We start from the raw sequence: 20617 nt of genomic DNA, 5'->3' as shown, positions 1-20617 counted from the left end.
GATTTACTAGCTAAAACCATAAAGACATTGTGCAAGAGAAAACAAACATTGAATAATAATAATAATAATAATAATAATAATAATAATAATAATAATAATAATAATAATTCTTTACATTTATAAAGTGCTTTTCTCACAACTCAAAGGGCTTTAAATAGTTAGTGGGAAGCCACTCCAACCACCACCAATGTGCAACAACCACCTGGATGCGGTCACGGCAGCCATTTAGTGCCAGTACACTCACCACACATTAGCTGTCAGGTGGTGAAGTGGTGAGAGAGATTAGTATTAGAAACAGTGGGTGATCAGGGGGCCAGAAAGACCAGGCCAGGGTGGCGTAATTTAGCTAAACTCTTTATAAAGGATGCCCAGGAATCTTTAGTGACCACAGAGAGTCAGAAGCTCAGTTTTCCATCTCATTTGAAGGAGGGTGCCATGTTTACTCTCCAGTGCCCCCATCACTGCGCTGAAGCCTTCGCATCCACATTCAGACCACAGGGTAAGAGGCCCCAACAAACACTGAATAATAATAATAATAATAATAATAATAATAATAATAATAATAATAATAATAATAATAATAATACAGTTTTATTTTTCAAAGTGCTTCACAAATATTATAATGGCAACGAAAGGAATAACAGAACAGAAAAGGATCCTACTTTAATAGCATTTTATACAAACGAAAATCAACATTAAACACCAAACAATAGATTAATATAAGAAACACAAAGTCCTGAATGAAAATAAGAAACAATAAGCAGGAATTAATAAAAAAAATAATAATAATAATGCAAAAGCACAAAAGAGCAAATAAGGTAATTTGTGTAAGGCTTCATGTAGGAATATCAACAAGGAATTTAAACAACACACAATTATGACCGTCTATGAAGGAGAACTTAAAAGACTGTGTAGATCAGTCAGATCACATCACTTCAACAGTCCCGGTGTATTGCGGCGGATGATTAATAAAGTAGGACTGAATTCTGTTTTCAGGTTTCGAGCCAAGCCTTCAAAGAACAAAAGTCATTCAACTGGCATTCTTTTGTGATTTAGATCCGATCTAACAAGTGTTGCCAGACCGCCACCCTAACCTGAACAGTGAGCTTCTGAACGTTTAACAGACCATACAGACTCACTTCCTTAGAAGATGCAATCTCAACAGGTATTTGCAGTCTGTCAGTTAAGCATACCACTGAGAGAATGCAGTCCATAATGAATCCGTACAGTAGTAGTGCTTCACCCTGTGATGGAATAAAACAACAGCAGTGGCAGAAAGTTCATTGTGTGCAGATGCAGATCTGGGGTTTATTTCAGTGCAGCTCCGGTGCGGCAAATGAGCCTCTATGCATGTGTGGATTTACAGTATTCGTATACTATCTACTGCGGTGCGCTGGCACCCTGCCCAGGGTTTGTTTCCTGCCTTGTGCCCTGTGTTGGCTGGGATTGGCTCCAGCCGACTCCCGTGAACCTGTAGTTAGGATATAGCAGGTTGGATAATGGATTTTATGTCATGTTTTTTCTCACGCTTTAAATTGGGCTTATTTTAAAACCTACATATATACAGTATGTTTGCTGCGGTGGGTTGGCGCCCTGCCCAATTTCCTGTAGTTAGAGCAGTCCTGTGTCAGATCACATTCATACCTCATGCATTCTGCTCCAGGGTTCACTTGGCACCACATCAAGACCAGCGTTTCCGGTTGCGTGCTACAGTTCGACTGGTGTGTTCACATTCATCTAATTGAACTGAACTACCAGGGTTAAGTACAGAAAAAATAATGGGTGTGAAAATGCCTTAAATCTCCTTTTCCTTTCACAATATGGCTTACGAAACAACCAGCTGTCAGTGGTAACATCACCGATAAGCAATTACTGTTAAGCCTCCTCTAAGGTGAATCATGGCAAAAAGACAAGTGGTATTTAGTATATGAACTGCCTCCAAGGGAGAAGGATGTCCTGAATGCAACAGGATTCAACCACTAACAGCCAAACTACACCTTTAATGGGATATTCCTTTCAGGGTCCCAAATGTTTATCATTTTGATATCTCTTAGCTTAAAATATATATCTTTTGTAGCCTTTGTGGTCCCCACACACAGAAAATTTAAGAAAAAGAAAAGTTCTTATAAAAACTAAAAGTATAAAAAAAAAAAAAAAAGAATAGAGGACTTTGGAAACAAAAATACAACAAATGAGGCATTCAGGCAAAATTAAAAGACCTCGTACACCTCCTGCTGTCCTTCGCCTTCTGCCTTTCCTCCTTCTTGCACCTCTGCTCTTCTTCCTCATGTCAGGTGAACTCTCATGCACTCTGCACCCGATGCTAATGGTCCTGGAGCCACGGCCACAGGCCACCTTCAAATCAGATCCCTGAAGTGCTTCTCATGTTAATTCTGGTCCACACATACTCTGGATTCAGAACGTATTCAGAGCCCTTCACATTCTGCACACTTTACTGGGTTGAAGATTTCATTTTAAGTGGATAAATTTGACAACAAAGTGATTTAATATGAATGGGTCACTTAAATGGTCTACTTTGCAAGTAAGTATTCTTGTTAATTTAAGATTGGACTGTCTTTTATTATTCTGATACATAGAAACATACAGTGGATTCACATTCCACACACTTTATTGTGTTGTAGGTTTAATTTTAAATGTAGAAATTATGCCATTTTTACCCATCATTTTACATGCAATAACCCTAAAAGACCAGGAGAACATGTTTTCAGAATAGTATGCAAATTTATAAAAACCAAAACGGAACTCTTTCATTCATATAAGTCTTAAAAGCTGTAATTCAGTGCTTGTAGAAAGAAGCCTGATTGGCAGAAACTATAACTTTGTGTCTCCAATAGGTAAGACTCTACAAACTTTGCACACCTGGGTTTGGGCAGTTTATTCCACTTCTTCCTGGCAGATCCTCTCAAGCACCATTAGTTTGGATGGGAAGGGTCTGTTAAATTGTGACTGTAACTGTATAACCCATCTATGAATAGAACTATCACCTACATAGATAGATAGATAGATAGATAGATAGATAGATAGATAGATAGATAGATAGATAGATAGAAACATTGTATATAACACATAGATAGATAGATAGATAGATAGATAGATAGATAGATAGATAGATAGATAGATAGATAGATAGATAGATAGGCAATATAGATAGATAGATAGATAGATAGATAGATAGATAGATAGATAGATAGATAGATAGATAGATATATAGGCAGATATATAATAGATAGATAGATAGATAGATAGATAGATAGATAGATAGATAGATAGATACATTGTATATAACACATAGATAGATAGATAGATAGATAGATAGATAGATAGATAGATAGATAGATAGATAGATACACTATATAATAGATAGATAGATAGATAGATAGATAGATAGATAGATAGATAGATAGATAGATAGATAGATAGATAGATAGATAGATAGATAGATAGATAGATAGATAGATAGATAGATAGATAGATATAGATAGATAGAATAGATAGATAGATAGACCGACATTTGCGCGATAGACATATGAGCGCCGACAAAATCGTGAAAGTTTCATCAAATATGTATTACTAGTTTAAAGCATATATAATAATGTTTATTTTAGAAGTCAATATTATGAGACACGGCAAGCAGATAGTCCTTAAGATCACGCCCTGCATTTGTAGGAAGAATTGCAGCAAGACGTCTTGATAGTTGAGCGTATTAAGACTTGCTGGCTGCCTGACTTCTGGTAATTCTGCTTTGTATACGATGCCTTATGCCAACCCTCGACTGAGTTATTTGTTCGCGGCATGCTATCAGCAGTTATAACAGTTATAACCTAGCACATAATGTGTACATAATGCGCACGTACGCGTCCCACTCTCTTGGCCTCTCTCGCGATTTTGTCGTGGCGATTTTGTCAGCGCGCATTTGTTGAAAACCAGTTAGTGAGTTTGTCATCGCTCATATGTCCATCGCGCTTTTGTCGGAGACTCAAAGCTGTAATTGCTGACCAAAGGGGCTTCTACTAAGTACTGAATTTAAGGTCTGAGTACTTACAGGAAGGAAAGACTTCAGTGTTAAATTTCTAAAAAATCACTAACATTTATGAAAACATGTATTCGGTTTGTCCTTATGGGTTATTGACTGCAGAGTGACAGGCAAAAATGGCAAATTTACACATTTAGAATCAAAGCACAATGCATTGCAGAAAGTGAAGAGGTATGAATACTGCCTGAAATCTAAAGTGCAAATCCTGTATATTTATAAATACACTTGTCGTGAAAACAGTAAATATCTAATTACGATAATATATAAGATTTTCCTATTCCTACTGATTACCCGTTTCAATTAAAAAAAAATAGTTTCTTGTAAAGTGGAGTTTCACACTACTCACCAACAACAGTCAAGTCACTAGGAAAAGCAAAAAATGGTCGACAGCAGAAATGTTTCACTTGTGGGCAACTGTAAGCAGCTCCAATTGTAAGAGTAGGCAGCTCCAGTGACCTAATGGTGTTATTATTACTTCTTGGATAAGGATGACACTTTTATCCAAGGGGACCATCTGATATACAGTATACATTTAATAAAAAGTTGATCACAGAAAAAAAAAAACAAATTGAGACACACATAGACTTCGTTTGTTTTTCCAGCTGAAGCCCAGAAAGGTGAAGTGACTTGCTTATTGTTACAGTGTCAGCAGCACAAAGGTACTATAATAGCTGACGTCCATTGTTTTATTATATTTCCTGAACAACGCCCGGCAATATAGCTAATAAATTTGCATATCTTTCTGAAGGCATATTTTCACTTTGCCATTATGAATTATTACGGGTAGACTAATGGGCACCAACGGCAAATGTATCAACAGTAAAGTGTGCAGACAGTGAAGGGGTCTGAATCACAGGCGTAATAAAGTGTTTTCCCACAGCTAATATAAATATGTTAATAATTAATGAATATGGTAACGTAATTTTCTCTTACGTAGGAATTTATTTCTTGAACGTCGCATACCCTTAAAAAAGAGAAACATTGTTTTACATAAATTACGGATTTCTGTTTCACATTTGTTTTGACAGAGGTCACTTCAACTTGTATTTTTATACATTATCTTCCTCTTTTACATGCCAGAGTGCAGCTACTGTCGTCAAAGTAGCTACTTAAATGACCGCAAAGTCGCTAACGCTTGTCCATGTGCCGCATCTTATACCTGAATGGACTGTCTCATATAAGTAGCGGTGAGCAAAACAAAAATGTCTCTTTTATTTAGTGACTGAAATTTTCTAAAAGAACGCAGTGAAGCTGGAGGCTAACTCAACTAACATCGAGGGCAAAGCAGAACGCCAGACTATCGTCGGGTCAACACACGCGCTCGCGCACACATATATACATATATACACACGCGCCCACACACACACACACACACACACATATATATATATACGCGCGCGAGCACACACAACAGGAGCCAATTTAGCATCGCAAACCCACCTCACCTGTGTGTCCTTCAAAGCAGTTAACTCAGAGCACGGACCTGCTATCATACCATGCATACATTTTGTAACGTGTTTAAAAATTTGCCACAAATATAATAAGCAGCCAACCCATATAATAATAATAACAATAATAATAATAATAATAATAATAATAATAATAATAATTGTTTTATTTATATACTGAATTTCCCATGCTCAAAGCGCTTCGCAGACATTCGGAAAGCTCAATAGGGCATAAACAACACTGGATACAAATAATATATGCATAAAATACTAAATAAAGATCAATACAGTATGTGCAAAGATTTATATTGTAACGTAGTATTAGGAACAGATTACGATTTGTGACTAGGAATACGATGTGAATATGTAGTAGTACAGTTGTGCCCGTGGCCTGAATAATTACTTGGATCCATTGCATATGATGTGCTGACTACAGCAATTTCCTTCGGACATGTAAAGAAAGTTTAACAATAGTAACAAACATGTGCGTGCTGTGTATATTTAGTAAATTACTAGTTTGAGAAGAGATGTAGGACATGACATCACGTCCAGGTAAAAGTCCTTGGCCACAAGTATAACACTTGTCCATTACACGGTGCAGTCAGTGCGCTGGGAGTAATTATTATTTTATTATCTCTCCAGTGTTGTGAAACCTAATTGATTGATTCATTTCATCCTGTCGGTTTTTAGAAAGAATTCCTCGTTATGAAAAAGTGGAACAAAAAAATGGAAATAAAACTCCTCGAAATCTACCGTTAAGTGACTTTTTATCGCCCTCTACCGTCGAATATTTGCAAAGAGTTATTTAAGTTTTTTTTTTGTTTTTTTTTGGTTATGATGATGATTATTATTATTAGCAATGTTGAAGCAGTGTGTTTTAGTCAGGGGCATTTATAAAGCGCGCAGATCAAAGCCATCAGTCAATGCGACTGGTGTAATGGGGGTTGGCAAAAATAAGGTCTTAATATCGTTTAGACGTCCAGTCCGCACAACGTCCGAAACATAAGGAGCCGACTTCCCACCGAAATTAAAAACAGAGAGGGATTTCTGGCAAGCATGACTTCCTTTCAAGTGAATGCTTTTTTTTTCCCAACGGAAGTTAAAGAAAGTTGGGAGAGTGGGATGAAGCCCTGCTCGCCTGGAACAGAAAACTAGAAGGGGGAGCGAGAGGAGGGGCCGAGAGAGAGAGAGAAAACGAGAAAGAGAGAGAGAGAGAGGGGCGCTGTCAACAGGGGAAGCAGGAGCGATATGTCTCAGTCTCCTTATAAACGCCGCACCGGTACTCTTGCACTGTCGCATCTGGAGCTCCCGTAACCCGAAGAAGTGAGGGGAACCGCAGATCGGAGTCTGACTTCTCTTGATTTGTGTTTTGGCACTTCTCATCTTTCCCTTTTTCTCGTGAACTCCACGGAGACGCACAACACACGCTCACCAATTGGGAATCAACAGCAGCCGTCTGTTTACAGCAAAGTAGTGAAGAGATCGGGATTCAACGAACTCTAGGAGCGCTCTTTCAACCAGTCTGATTTTCTTTTTCTATAAAAAAAGACCTCATACTGTAAGTTAAGCTTTTTATTTTTTTAATTCATCTAACGGTTTGTGCACTGTAGACTTTTTGACGTAGTCAACGACTGCACTCTTTTTTCTTTTTCTTCCTCATACTTAAGTCCAGACTCGGAGACATCGAGGTGCTGCTTATATTATATACATTATCCCCACCGGAATCTTTTTAATGCGACCACCCGCTTCTTTTCAGGAGCCGCGCCGCCGATCGCATGACCTCTCATAGTTTGGAGCGCCCCGCGAGTGTCTGCTGCACGATCGTCCCTGTCAGCCCCTGCGCAGCGGACACTAACATGTTTATTTACTATGACAGGGCACTGCTGTGCTCCCCATCTGTAAGCACCTCGGACTGGGAGGTTGCTAAGTGACATATCCCGTACTTGGCGACCGCAAAGGAGAAGAAGTGAAGCGGCAGCGACGGCGGCGGCGGCAACGGCAACGGCAACGGCGGTAGTAGCAGTACCAGCATCTGCTTTTCCGAATCATGGCTCTGGGCTTTGCGGGGCGCTCGGCTCTGCTCTTCTCCGCGGTGATGGTGGGAGCCGCGTTTTCCGGAGTCTTCAACTCGTCTTACGGGGATGAGATGACGCTGCGCTCCTCACATGGCGGCGGCGGCGGCAGCGGCGGCTCAGCCACGGACTTGCACCCACATTTGTATTTCGGCTGGTCGGAGGTGGCAGGCTTGCGGCAGAAAGCGGGCGCCTCTCACGCGCAGCTCTTCAAAGTTATCCGCGGCGCGGTGACGACCATGCTATCCAACTCACCTTTCTACCTGCCGCCGGCTAAATATGAGGACTTCGCTTCTAAGTGGAATGAGATCTACGGCAATAACCTGCCAGTTCTGGCTTTCTACTGCATGCTGTGCCCCGAGGACACAACTGCTTTGGACTTTGCTGTGAAATACATGGACAGGATGGTAGCTTACCCGAACTGGATGGTAGCAAACGCCCCCACCGACGAAGTGCCCATGGCTCATTCTTTAACAGGCTTTGCCACCGCTTTGGACTTTCTTTACCCTTCCCTGGATGCCAGCCGGAGAGAAAGGTACCTAAAGAAAGTTAGGAACGTCAGCTTGGAGTTGTTTAAGGTGTCCAAATACAGAGGCTGGGGCAAGCAGTTTTTACACAATCACCAGACCACTAATGTAGTAGCCCTCCTGATTGGTGCCTTAGTGGCCGGAATGCACAATGACCCGGAGACGATGACTTGGAAGCAAGTTGCCGTCAATTACATGGAGAAAACCATGTTCCTGCTCAACCACATCGTGGATGGGACTTTGGATGAAGGGGTGGCTTACGGCAGCTACACCTCCAAATCCATCACACAGTATGTCTTTCTTGCACTGCGTCACTTTAATATCGACAATACTCAAAACCACTGGCTCAAAAGACACTTTTATTTTTATTATGCAACTGTGCTGCCTGGATTTCAAAGGACTATTGGTATTGCTGACTCCAATTATAATTGGTTCTATGGCCCGGAGAGCCAGTTGGTGTTTTTGGACACTTATGTTCTGAAGAATGGCACTGGCAACTGGTTGGCACAGCAGATTAGAAAACATAGACCAAAGGACGGCCCCATGGGGCAATCCACGGCCCAAAAGTGGACGACACTCCACACTGAGTATATCTGGTACAATGCCCAGCTGAGCCCCCAAGCACCAGAGGGCTACGGGGTGCAGAAAATGCATATTTTTTCCAACTGGGGAGTTATAACTTACGGCGGTGGAATGCCAGATAATCAAGGAAACACCTTTGTGTCTTTTAAGTCTGGCAAGCTGGGCGGCCGTGCCGCCTACGATATTGTTCACGTCAAGCCATACTCGTGGATTGATGACTGGAATGACTTTAATGCAGGGCATGAACACCCAGACCAGAACTCTTTTACTTTCGCCCCAAACGGGCAGGTTTTTGTGTCCGAAGCTCTGTACGGACCAAAATATAGCTATTTAAATAATGTGTTAGTGTTTGCACCCTCGCCTACAAGTCATTGCAATGAGCCATGGGAGGGACAGCTCGGCGAGTGCGAAAAGTGGTTACGATGGACTGACGAACAGGTAGGGGACACAGCCGGCGAGGTGATCACCGCCTCGTCCCACAAAGATATGATGTTTATTGGCGGGGAAGCCATGAGTGCGTACTCCTCTGCAATGAAGCTCAAGAGCGTCTACCGCACCTTGCTGCTTTTGAATTCCCAAACATTATTGGTGGTGGATCACATCGAGAAACGGGAAGAGTCCCCGGTGAACTTAGTCAGTGCCTTTTTTCATAATATGGACATTGATTTTAAATATGTTCCATTCACTTTCCGGAACCACTACAATGGTGCCCTTATGGACGTCTGGGACGCCCACTATAAAATGTTTTGGTTTGACAATAGTGACAACAGCCCTGTCGCTCGGATCCAGGAGGCTGAGCAAGCAGCAGAATTTAAGAAACGATGGACACAGTTTGTCAACGTAACGTTTGCGATGGAAAACTCAGTAACAAGAATCGTTTACATATTTCAAGGGCCTTATATTAAATTATCAGACTGTAGATTTATCGATGACAGTAAACACGGCTTTAGGTTACTGGTAAATGTTAATAACAGTGAAAAAATTGTGTCAGTTGTGACAAACTACGAGGACCCGGTGGCACGGTTTAACTACCTTGGATTTGGCGGGTACGCCAAAGTGGAAGACAATCTTCAGGTAACGAGATTTGGCATAGGGACTGAAGTTATCCCTCCCAGACAGGCGGTGCACGTGACAATTTTTCACTTTGGATTCACTGTGAATCTTGTGGCCGGAATGACTTTGTGTGTGGCCATCGGATTTTTGACCCTGCAATGGAAGTTTTATGCTTGTTTTAATAAATTTATGCGCTTTGCTCTGGTCGCAGTCATCATCCTCTGGATTTTCGAACTCACTTTAGTCTCCAACACCTGTAGCCAGCCTCTTTGTGGGATGAAGTGGAAACGCACAGAGACGGACGGTGGCACTCCAACACAAAACAAGCAGTCTGACCAGCGGGCTTTAATTTTGCCGACCGTTGTCATTGTGGCACTCCCTGGGTCGGGAGCAGAAATTCTGAAACACCTCTTTTTCAATACTTCTGATTTTCTTTATATGAGAGTCCCCACCGAGCACCTAGACATCCCCGAAACTGAGTTTGACCTGGACTCGTTTGTGGATGCGTGCGAGTGGTCAGCCGCTGACGTTCAGCAAGGTTATTTCAAAATTTTGCAAGGCTGGTTTCACTCGCTGGTCCAGGCTACAAAAATGCACTTACAGAATATTCAGCTGCATGAAGAAAGCCGAGTGCGGATCTTTCAGAGATTAAATCTGATCAAAGATAAGAAAAGAATACGACGGAAGGAGCCACTGACCGAGCCAAAAAGCAGGACGAAAGCAAACTTGGACAGGGAGGCAGAATATATAAGGGAGCTGAGGAGACATATAGCGTCTTATCCCAATGCCCGTGTGGCTTTGAGCTTGAGCAGTGGCAGCTGGACTTTAAAACTCCCTTTCATTCAAGAGGTGATCGGACCCTCTTTGAGAGCTTTATATGTTGTAAGAGACCCTCGAGCCTGGATATACGTGATGCTTTACAACAGCAATCCCAGTTTGTTCTCCTTGAAAAATATTCCTCAGCACCTGTCTATGATGTTTAAGAATGAAAGTGACAAGGGAAACTGTTATCCAAATTTAAGGTACGCCTTTGAGTACGAGTCCCTACGGCAGGCACAGTCCAGTCCGGAATCGAGTGACGTGCTCTTGCTGGCTCACTTGTGGCTCGCAAACACTGCCGCGGCACTCCGAATCAATAGAGACTTGTTGTCATTGAATTATTTGTTGGTACGTTTCGAGGACATTGTTAATTTCCCCCAGGAAACTGCAGAGGGGATCCACACATTTTTAGGAATCCCCTTATCACCTGCTATGTTAAATCAGATTCTTTTTGCCACGTCCACAAGTCTTTATCATCTTCTTTATGAAGGGGACATTTCTCCAGCGAGCATAAACCTCTGGGAAAAAAACATGTCCAAGAAGGACATTCAGCTCATTGAAGGAGTGTGTGGGGCTGTCATGGACCAGCTGGGCTATCCAAGGCTCACCAGTTAAATGCTGCAGGTCGGCACTCTATTGCACTAACCAAACTACAAATATAATTATATAAATATATATATTTTATTGTACTGTCACAGTTAAAAATGAGAAGACTTTTAAAAATGAGTTTGTATTGTGGGAAAGGTGTGCTGGGTGTGGAAAGTGGTGGGTCCAGTGATTGTTTTACATTTAGGGCAAGGAACAAAAAAAAAAAGACATTTTATTTTAAGGGGATTAGTTAATTTTCATATGAGTTACTGGAATTTAATCAAACAGTTGAAGGAGCAAATGTTTACATTTATTAAGAGCAGCCTGATCCTGATTTGCCAGGTGGCTTCAACTGAAATGTGAGTTTTGTTAATCGTATGAGTGACTGCACAGTGCATTTGGTACAAACACACAAAAAAGGTGGCATTATTATTGTAATTATTATTATTTTCTTATTTAGTCGTAAGGATGTCAATTTTATAAGTTGACATACATTGGGAAATTAAGTCTGGTAGCAAAGCACATGAAATGTTTTCATATGTAACAGAGGGGGGATTTTTAAATAAAACAAATTAAAAACAACTAAAATGGTTATTTTCTAACCTAAGGTTTCATGAAACATTTTTCCATCACATGAGTTTTAAAATGCAGGTTAGAGCCTTTCAGCTCCTAAAGCAAGCAAAACAAAAAATCTTCTCTTCAAATTCTGAACACCTTGTCATGAAATTGCAGGCCACTGTGAAGTTTTTGTGTCAAATACAACTTAGCAAGAGGAGCATTTTAGAGACTGACACATCGTCGGAATAGGAAAACTCCGGATGTCTGTAAAACTATTATATAGTGCCTTTCACATCTATCTATCTATCTATCTATCTATCTATCTATCTATCTATCTATCTATCTATCTATCTATCTATCTATCTATCTATCTATCCTATCATATAGTGCCTTTCACATCTATCTATCTATCTATCTATCTATCTATCTATCTATCTATCTATCTATCTATCTATCTATTTACAACAACAACATTTATTTATATAGCACATTTTCATACAAAAAAATGTAGCTCAAAGTGCTTTACATAATGAAGAATAGAAAAATAAGAAACACAGTAAGAAAAGAAAATAAGTCAACATTAATTAACATAGAATAAGAGTAAGGTCCCATGGCCAGGGGGGACAGAAAAAAAAAAAAACTCCAGACGGCCGGAGAAAAAAATAAAATCTGCAGGGATTCCAGGCCATGAGACCGCCCAGTCCCCTCTGGGCAATCTACCTAACATAAATGAAACAGTCCTCTTTGGATTTATGTTTTTCATGGAAGGATTTGATGATGATGATGATGATGATGATGATGATCACGTGGACTTCTGGCTTTTAGTCCATCAATGCTGGGGCATCATGGTGCTTTGAGTAGGTTGGTGGTGGCGCGGGCCGCCACCACAGAGAAACCGGAAAAAGAAACAGAAGAGAGAGTAGGGATTTTAGAGCCACTATGAATAGTTATTATGATGAATTGAACATACAGAGTATCAGGATTAAGATAAAGTGAAGTTATAAAAAGGCCATGTTAAAGTAATGTGTTTTCAGCAGTGTTTTAAAGTGCTCCGCTGTACTAGCCTGGTGAATTCCTATTGGCAGGATATTCCATATTTTAGGTGCATAACAGCAGAAGGCCACCCGCCTCACCACTTCTTTTAAGTTTAGTTTTTGGAATTCTAAGGAGACACTCATTTGAAGATCTAAGGTTACGATTTGGAATATAACGTTTCAGGCATTCCGATATATAAGATGGAGCGAGATTATTTAAGGCTTTGTAAACTATAAGACGAATTTTAAAGTCAATCCTGAATGACACAGGCAACCAGTGTAGCGACATCAAAACAGGGGAAATGTGCTCGGATTTTCTTTTCCTAGTTAGGATTCTAGCAGCTGCATTCTGCACTCGTTGCAAGTGATTGATGTCTTTTTTGGGTAGTCCTGAGAGGAGTGCGTTACAGTAATCTAATCGACTAAAAACAAAAGCATGAATTAATTTCTCAGCATCTTTTAATGATATAAGAGGTCTAACTTTTGCTGTGTTTCTTAAGTAAAAAAATGCTGTCCTAGTGGTCTGATGAATATGCGATTTAAAATTCAGATTACAGTCAACGGTTACCCCTAAGTTTTTTTACTTCCGTCTTAATTTCTAATCCTAATGCGTCAAGTTTATTTCTGATAACCTCACTGAATCCGTTTTTGCCAATCAATACAATTTCAGTTTTGTCTTTATTTAACTTGAGAAAATTACTATTCATCCATTCTGAGATACAAGTCAGACATTGTGTTATTGAATCGAGAGAGTCGGGGTCATCAGGTGCTATTGATAAGTACAGCTGTGTGTCATCAGCATAGCTGTGGTAGCTCACGTTGTAACCTGAGATAATCTGACCTAACGGAAGCATGTAGATTGAGAAAAGAAGCGGACCCAGGATAGAGCCTTGTGGAACACCATATGGATATCATGTGTCTTTGAGTTGTAATTACCACAACTAACAAAGAATTTTCTCCCTGCTAGGTAAGATTCAAACCAATTTAAGACATTTCCAGAGAGGCCCACCCATTGACTAAGGCGATTTCTAAGAATATTGTGATCAATGGTGTCAAACGCGGCACTCAGATCGAGGAGGATGAGAACAGATAAATGGCCTCTTTCTGCATTTAATCGCAAGTCATTTACTAATTTATTTAGTGCCTTTCATATCTATCTATCTATCTATCTATCTATCTATCTATCTATCTATCTATCTATCTATCTATCTATCTATCTATCTATCTATCTATCTATCTATCTATCTATCTATCTATCTATCTATCTATCTATCTATCTTATCTAATATTCTACCTTTTATGCTTGAAGTCATCTCCCCCAAAAAAGTGCACATGACAATATTTCACTTACATTTAATGTGAATTTAGTGTCTGGAGTGACTTTGTGTGTGGCCATTGCATTTTTATCTTTCAGTCTGTCAGTAGTTTAATACCAGCTCTTTATAGTTGCAGGTGCTTAGATACAGTAGTTTTAGTTCCAAACAGACACACTCTCGCACTTTATAGTTTTAAGGGTCTTTTTAAATGCTTATACAATTTACATTACACACAGAAAAAATGTCTTTCTTTTTGTTTGTTTGTTTGTTTGTTTGTTTGTTTGTTTGTTTGTTTGTTTGTTTGTTTGTTTCTTTCTTTCTTTCTTTCCTGAAGTGTCTGCCCCACTGCAGCATTTGTGGCCAGCACAAAGGGCTCTGCTCATAATGGAGGAGGCCTTATCGTGATAAACAAGACATCTTGTCAGTGACTGTGAGGTGTGATGAATGAAGGCATTGATGATGGCTTGTAGCTCTCATACCAGCGGTGGCCAGATAATTGTTTTACAGGAAGCCTCTTTCACTGAGACCGAACTCCATCTGATTGTCTCAGCTTGTGTGTGATTTACACTTGCCAGGCAATATAAAACATTGATCTGCTGACTTTATTTGTATATTTTTACAAACTAATATGTACGTGTGTGTGTGTGTGTGTGTGTGTGTATTTGTTTTACTCAGTGGTCCTCTGCTTTTCATGGTTCCATAGTCTTTGATTAAGTCACTTTAAAGTCTCAATGGAGTGCCCCTTTCTATGCACGTTTGTATGGATTTTTTCCTGGTATTTTAGGTTTCAACTTACATCTGGAAATCATGCAGATGAAGGTATTTGTCAACTTTTTTGCAATCAAATTTTGATTATCATTTGAGAATAAGGCAAAAGTATAATAAAAACACTTAATGGGATAGAAATCAACAATCACATAAAGAAATATGCATATACATTTGTCATGTTTTTGATAGAAATGAATCCTCTTTTTTAATTAACATATCATCAAACTGGTTTAAAATACAGCCAAGAATTTACAGGTTGAAATTACTGAATTTGGAATTATTTTTCATATCTGAATACAAAGCCCTGTTTTCAGCAGGCATTCTGTTCACTTGACGTGTAAGAGACTTCTTCTTCTTTTTCCTCTTCTTCTTCCTCTTCATCTTCTCCCAATTCTTCTTGAGGTCAGTGTGCTTGATCAGCCTTCTCCAAACAGCTCCGTCCTGCACCTCTTCACCAGTAGACAGACCCTTTTCCTTCACATCTTCTGTCCTTTTAGGCCATCCACCTCCACTTTGGCCTCCCTCGCCTACTCATCCCCTGTACACTCACTTCCATTACTGTTTTGCCCACACTTTCTTTGTCTCTCCTCATCACATGTCCATGCCACTTCTACAAACTTTCCAGCACTTTCTTAGATGTCTCTCCCACCTTTGATGAACCTCTGATTGTCTTGTTTCTTGTTCTGACCTTTCTTGTTACTTCACACATCCATCTCGACATTCTCACTTCTTTCACATTCAACTTCTTCTCCTGCACTCCCTTTAGTGCCCACATCTCAGCTCCATACATCATTCCTGGTCTCACTACTATCTTACAAACATGACCTTTAACCTTCGCTTGACACCCTCTTTTTTTGTAACTCCACACTTCCATCTCGACATTCTCACTTCTTTCACATCCAACTTCTTCTCCAGCACTTGCTTTACTGCCCATGTCTCAGATCTATACATCATTGCTGGTGTTACCACGGCTTTACAAAACTTTACCTTTAAACTTCTAGACCAGAGTTCTCCAACACGTTGCTCGCGAGATGCCGGTAGCTCGCCACCCCTTTCTAAGTAGCTCGCCAAAGGGTTAATGAATCCTACATAAATTTGAAAACTTTATTAGTCAAATTAGGGGTGGGCAATCTTTCCAAAAAATTATATCACGATCCTTTTAACATAAAATCACAATCCACAAAATCTGAATTGCGATCTATCTTTTCAATGTGGCATACACTTAAGACCAGGGGTCACCAAGTCCAGTCCTGGAGGACCACCATGGCTTCAGGTTTATGTGTGTCCTGTTTGTGCTGCTAATTAACATCTTGTGAATTCATTTTAATTGAACTGCTGTTTTAAGATTTGCTTCCCTGAATTTCATCATCGGTCCTCTGATTTGCTTCATTTCTTTCCTTAAATGGCACCCAAACAGAAATGAAATGTGAAATGAGGGAGCCAACAGAAGACCAGCTAAGTCAGGGCCACAAACTCCAACCAATTTCACTCCAACCAGCTGCTTAATGAGGTGCAGAGTCTTTAATTCCATGGCTAGTTGCTGCTGTCATGGTACATTAGCAGACATTTCTGAAATTGTTGATTTTCTCTTTTCTAAGAGCGCAGGTGAAATGTTTTGTGGACCTAAACAGATCAACATTCCTGAGACCTTCATGTTTCTTTATTTTCAGATGTTGTATGATGGACACCAGTTGTTTTAGCTCATTTTATTTCTCATTATTGTTTGGCTGCTAATTAAGGAAGAAGAAACAATTAAGGGGTCTGAGTCTTCAAGAGCAACTCAATTAAAATTCAAAAGAAGTTAATTAGCAACAAAAACAGGTCACTCATTAAGAAAAGGGTTAGAATGAAAACCTGTAGCCATGGTGGTCCTCCAGGACCAGAGCTGGCAACACCTGCTTAAGAGAATATCCAGACTCAAACTCATCAAGACCTAAGTAACACTTTATTTTAAATATCAAACAAAGTTGAATTCAATTGTTCTCTCATTCGCCAGCTAAGCGGAGTTTAGGAACACGCCGTCCTGAAGCTGGCGAGTGAGTGAGGAAGACCCCTCCTCTCGGCCCTCTGCGTGTTTCTTGGATTCACACAAATAAATCAGTACCGCAAGCGAACTATGATACATAGCGAAATGAGAGAAGTCACAAAATCAACTGGAATGTTCAAGCAAATTATAGAAAAAAACCCAATCTAAATCCGTGAAGTAGTTCTCTCATGAAAAGCGGACAGACATACAAACAGGCAGACATTGGATTTTGTATCTTCTTATATAATACACTACCATGGCTGTCTGTCTGTCCAGGATTTTAAATCACCTGTAGCTCACAAACCGTTTGACCTATTGACCTGAAATTTGGTACACATATACTACGTGACATCTACTATGCGCTTTCGGGGCGATAATTGACCTCCAAGATTATTCCTCTTTTTTTAATTGTATTTTATTGTAGAATCAGCCAGCAGGGCAGCCGCGTAGCGCATGCGTATGTGTACCGTTCTAGATTCCTTACCACCTTCGCTGTCACATCCCCTACCTCTTTGTATCTTAAATCATCCATCCATTCTCCAACCCGGTGAACCCGAACACAGAGTCACGGGGGTCTGCTGGAGCCAATCCCAGCCAACACAGGGCACAAGGCAGGAACCAATCCTGGGCAGGGTGCCAACTCACCGCAGGACACACACAAACACCAAGCACACATTAGGGCCAGTTTAGAATCACCAGTCCACCTAACCAGCATGTCTTTGGACTGTGGGAGGAAACCAGGGCGCCCGGAGAAAATCTTAAATCATTCTTGAGGCAAATTGAAGACTTGTGACAGCATAATTTAAAATTTAAGAAAAATGTACTAAGTAATTGGAACACAAACACTGATTTCTTAATTGATTTTCAAATCAATTTTAACGCAAAAAGATGCTGACGAAAGAAGAGAAGAAGTGGGCCGCTAGGGTGGAGAAAAGAAGAGATGCTCAGGAAGCAGCAAGCACATCAACCTCTGAGCAAACGAATGATAAACGTACAGAGAAATAGGATTAAAACTATAAGTCAAGTGTATTCAGTGCACATTATCGTGCAGGGCGCTGTTACTGGTATTACTGTATATATTAGTAAAATAATGTGCAGTTAAGTTCTCAACAGCATTCTCAGCATTTCTAGAGCTTAATAGAACCAGATAACTATAAGAATCTTGACCTCTGAAAATATCTGCTTTGTTTTGGGTCTCCATAGCTCTGTGAGTCTGACATTAATGTCATGAAATCAAAGTTCAGAACAACACTGATAGACAAACACTTAAATGACTCCATAAGAGTGAACCTCAGTGGCTCCACTCCACCAGACACCTGCCTGTCTTGTTGACTCCATGCAGTGCCAGTCATCTGACTAACTAAAAAACACATCACACATGCAACTGGACCTGTGAATAAAGTGAAACAGTGACATGTGACAAAATGACAAATAAATGAGGAATATCTGTGGATTTGGAATTGCATTGTTTTGTTTTGACAGCATTCATGTTTTAATTCAGTAGTGTGAGATACACTAGAAAATGCATACAGACGTACAAAATGCACTTGCAGGTGAACTAAATATTTTTTGTGATGTTTAAATGCAAAATGTGAGTTGTGGACACCAACGTTTTGTAAATGTTCAAGCAAAACAAGCTTATTCAGTTTGTGTGGATTGAAATAAGTGATGAGAATAAAGGTCAGAAAACATGAGGGGCTCTCAGCCATTTTCATTTTGTAAAAGTAGCTCTCAGGGGAAAAAAAGGTTGGAGACCCCTGATCTAGACACAAGGGGGGCAAACCAGCCCAACTTGGTGCTAATCCAATCCTGGATAAATAAAGATGATTAGTGTCAAGGAGGGCATCCGGATGTAAAACTTAGCCAAAAACTTAATGATGAAATCAATACAATCAGCTTCAAAAAATGAAGGCAAGGCACTGGCATTGCTAAGGTTCAGTTCTGCTTTCTCATGAAACATGACAGTCTATTGCTTAAGTTTTAGTTTTGTTTTGTTTTTCTTTTTTTTTTTCAGTTCCGTGTGACTGATTGCCAAGAAGCTGAAGATTTTACACAAAGATGTCTATTAGTGTCTCGAGAGAAAAGACAAAACTGGAACTAACGAGGACAGAAAAAGAAGGAGAAGGCCCAGATGGACAACTGCATGAAAGAATAAGAACATCAGAGTGTGTAGTGTGAGAAACAAAACACCTCACAGGTCCACAGCACCAGCGTCACCTGCAAAAGTGAAAAAAATGATTCCGAGATGCCATGTGTGAAAACTGGCAAAATAACATGGACATTGGACAGTAGGTGACTGGAAAAGGGAATCATTCTGTTGCAGAAGACATTGATACTTGGTGTGTATTTAAGGATGAAGCTAACTGAGGACCTGTAAGCTGTTTGTTTCTCACACTGCACTCTCCGATGACCTTATTCATTGGTGCACCTGAGCCTGCCTCTTTCTGTTCTGCTCTGGTAAGATGCCATTTTTCCCTCTTCTCTCTAGACACCTTTGTATGAGATCTTCAGTTTCTTGGTAGATGATATATACAGTATCTGCATCCAAGATTTGGGTGGAGCCTGAAAAGTCTGGTTACCACTATATCACTCATGCCCATGAGTAGCCCCTCAGAGTATTATATATTTAAACCTTTAATTGCCTTTTAAAATATTTATTTTAGGTAATCAGGCAAGGTGACCGTCCTCCAGTAAGAATTCACGCAGTCCACCTCCTTCCTCTAAGGGGACCATGTGCTCCCATCCAGCAGGCTGGTGGCCACCATTGGCTCCTGACTTCCAGGCCTCACCTTGAAAAGTGTAATTTGATCAGCCCGTCATGCTGAAGCAACAGTCTACTCTTCTGCTAACATACTGTGGTCTCAACGTCTCTCCCACAGTTTCGCTCTTTCTTTCTCTGGCTCTCCATAAAGATTGATATTCCTGTTACCTCTTGGGTTGCCTGTTGTTTTGTCACAGGTTGGAATACAAAAACATGTCTTGTCGTGTCATTTTCTAACCCACTTAATCCAGACCAGGGTCATGGGGTGGGGATGCTGGAGCCGATACCAGCTGCCATTGGACACAAGCAGGAACAAACCCTGAACAGAGCGCCAGTTAATATATTACAGGATGAACACGTATACAGACACCCAGTTATTAAATGGTTCCTGTATATTTCTTTCAATTGTGCCATTGCCTACTGATCTTCTGGTACACAGGTAGGCCCTCCATTGTCCCTCTCTCTTTGTTTCTCTCTCTCTTTATATATATTTATAATATTAAACTCTGTATATTTCTCTCTCTATAAAAAATCCAACATCTGTCTGTCTGTCCGCTTTTCACGAGAAAACTACTTAACGGATTTAGATCTTTTTTTTTCTATAATTTGCTTGAACATTCCGGTTGATTTTGTGGCTTCTCTCATTGTACTAAGTATCATAGTTCACTTGTGCAAATCCAAGAGTGTCTACGGGCCGAGTGGAGTTGGGAGCCTCACTTCAGGGGTAGGGAGCTGGGCAGGGCCCTTTCGAGTCAGTCTACCACTCGCCACGTGTTGGAGCGTAACTTGCCTCTGCTTAGCTAGTGATACCTCTGTGTTCAGCAGACATTATCATCTAGAGCAGGGGTCCTCAATCACGGTCCCGGAGGGCTTCAGTGGCTGCAGGTTTTTGCTCCAACCCAATTGCTTAATAAGAAGCCCTAATTGCTCGAGTGACACTTCTGCTTCAGTTTAGTGGTCTCGTCCGTGACCCTTATTGCTTAGTTTAGTCTTAAACAGCTTTATTCTTGT

The 20617-nt window shown here is 40.4% G+C and overlaps 1 protein-coding gene across 1 annotated transcript; it reads left to right on the top strand.

Moving 5' to 3' along the window:
* Nucleotides 1-6427: 6427 nt before the first annotated feature.
* Nucleotides 6428-12014, top strand: LOC120530143 (dermatan-sulfate epimerase-like protein). The gene is made up of 2 exons (XM_039754346.1): nucleotides 6428-7060; nucleotides 7170-12014. The coding sequence occupies exon 2, from the start codon at nucleotides 7550-7552 to the stop codon at nucleotides 11168-11170; it is 3621 nt and encodes a 1206-aa protein (XP_039610280.1). The 5' UTR covers nucleotides 6428-7060; nucleotides 7170-7549; the 3' UTR covers nucleotides 11171-12014.
* Nucleotides 12015-20617: the final 8603 nt, after the last annotated feature.

This window comes from Polypterus senegalus, chromosome 5 (genome assembly GCF_016835505.1).
Source record: "Polypterus senegalus isolate Bchr_013 chromosome 5, ASM1683550v1, whole genome shotgun sequence".
Lineage (NCBI taxonomy): Eukaryota > Metazoa > Chordata > Cladistia > Polypteriformes > Polypteridae > Polypterus > Polypterus senegalus.
This window is presented reverse-complemented; position numbering and strand designations above follow the sequence as displayed.

Excerpts from the sequence above, each read along its gene's own strand:
- LOC120530143 (XM_039754346.1), top strand. The coding sequence starts at position 7,550 with ATGGCTCTGGGCTTTGCGGGGCGCTCGGCTCTGCTCTTCTCCGCGGTG.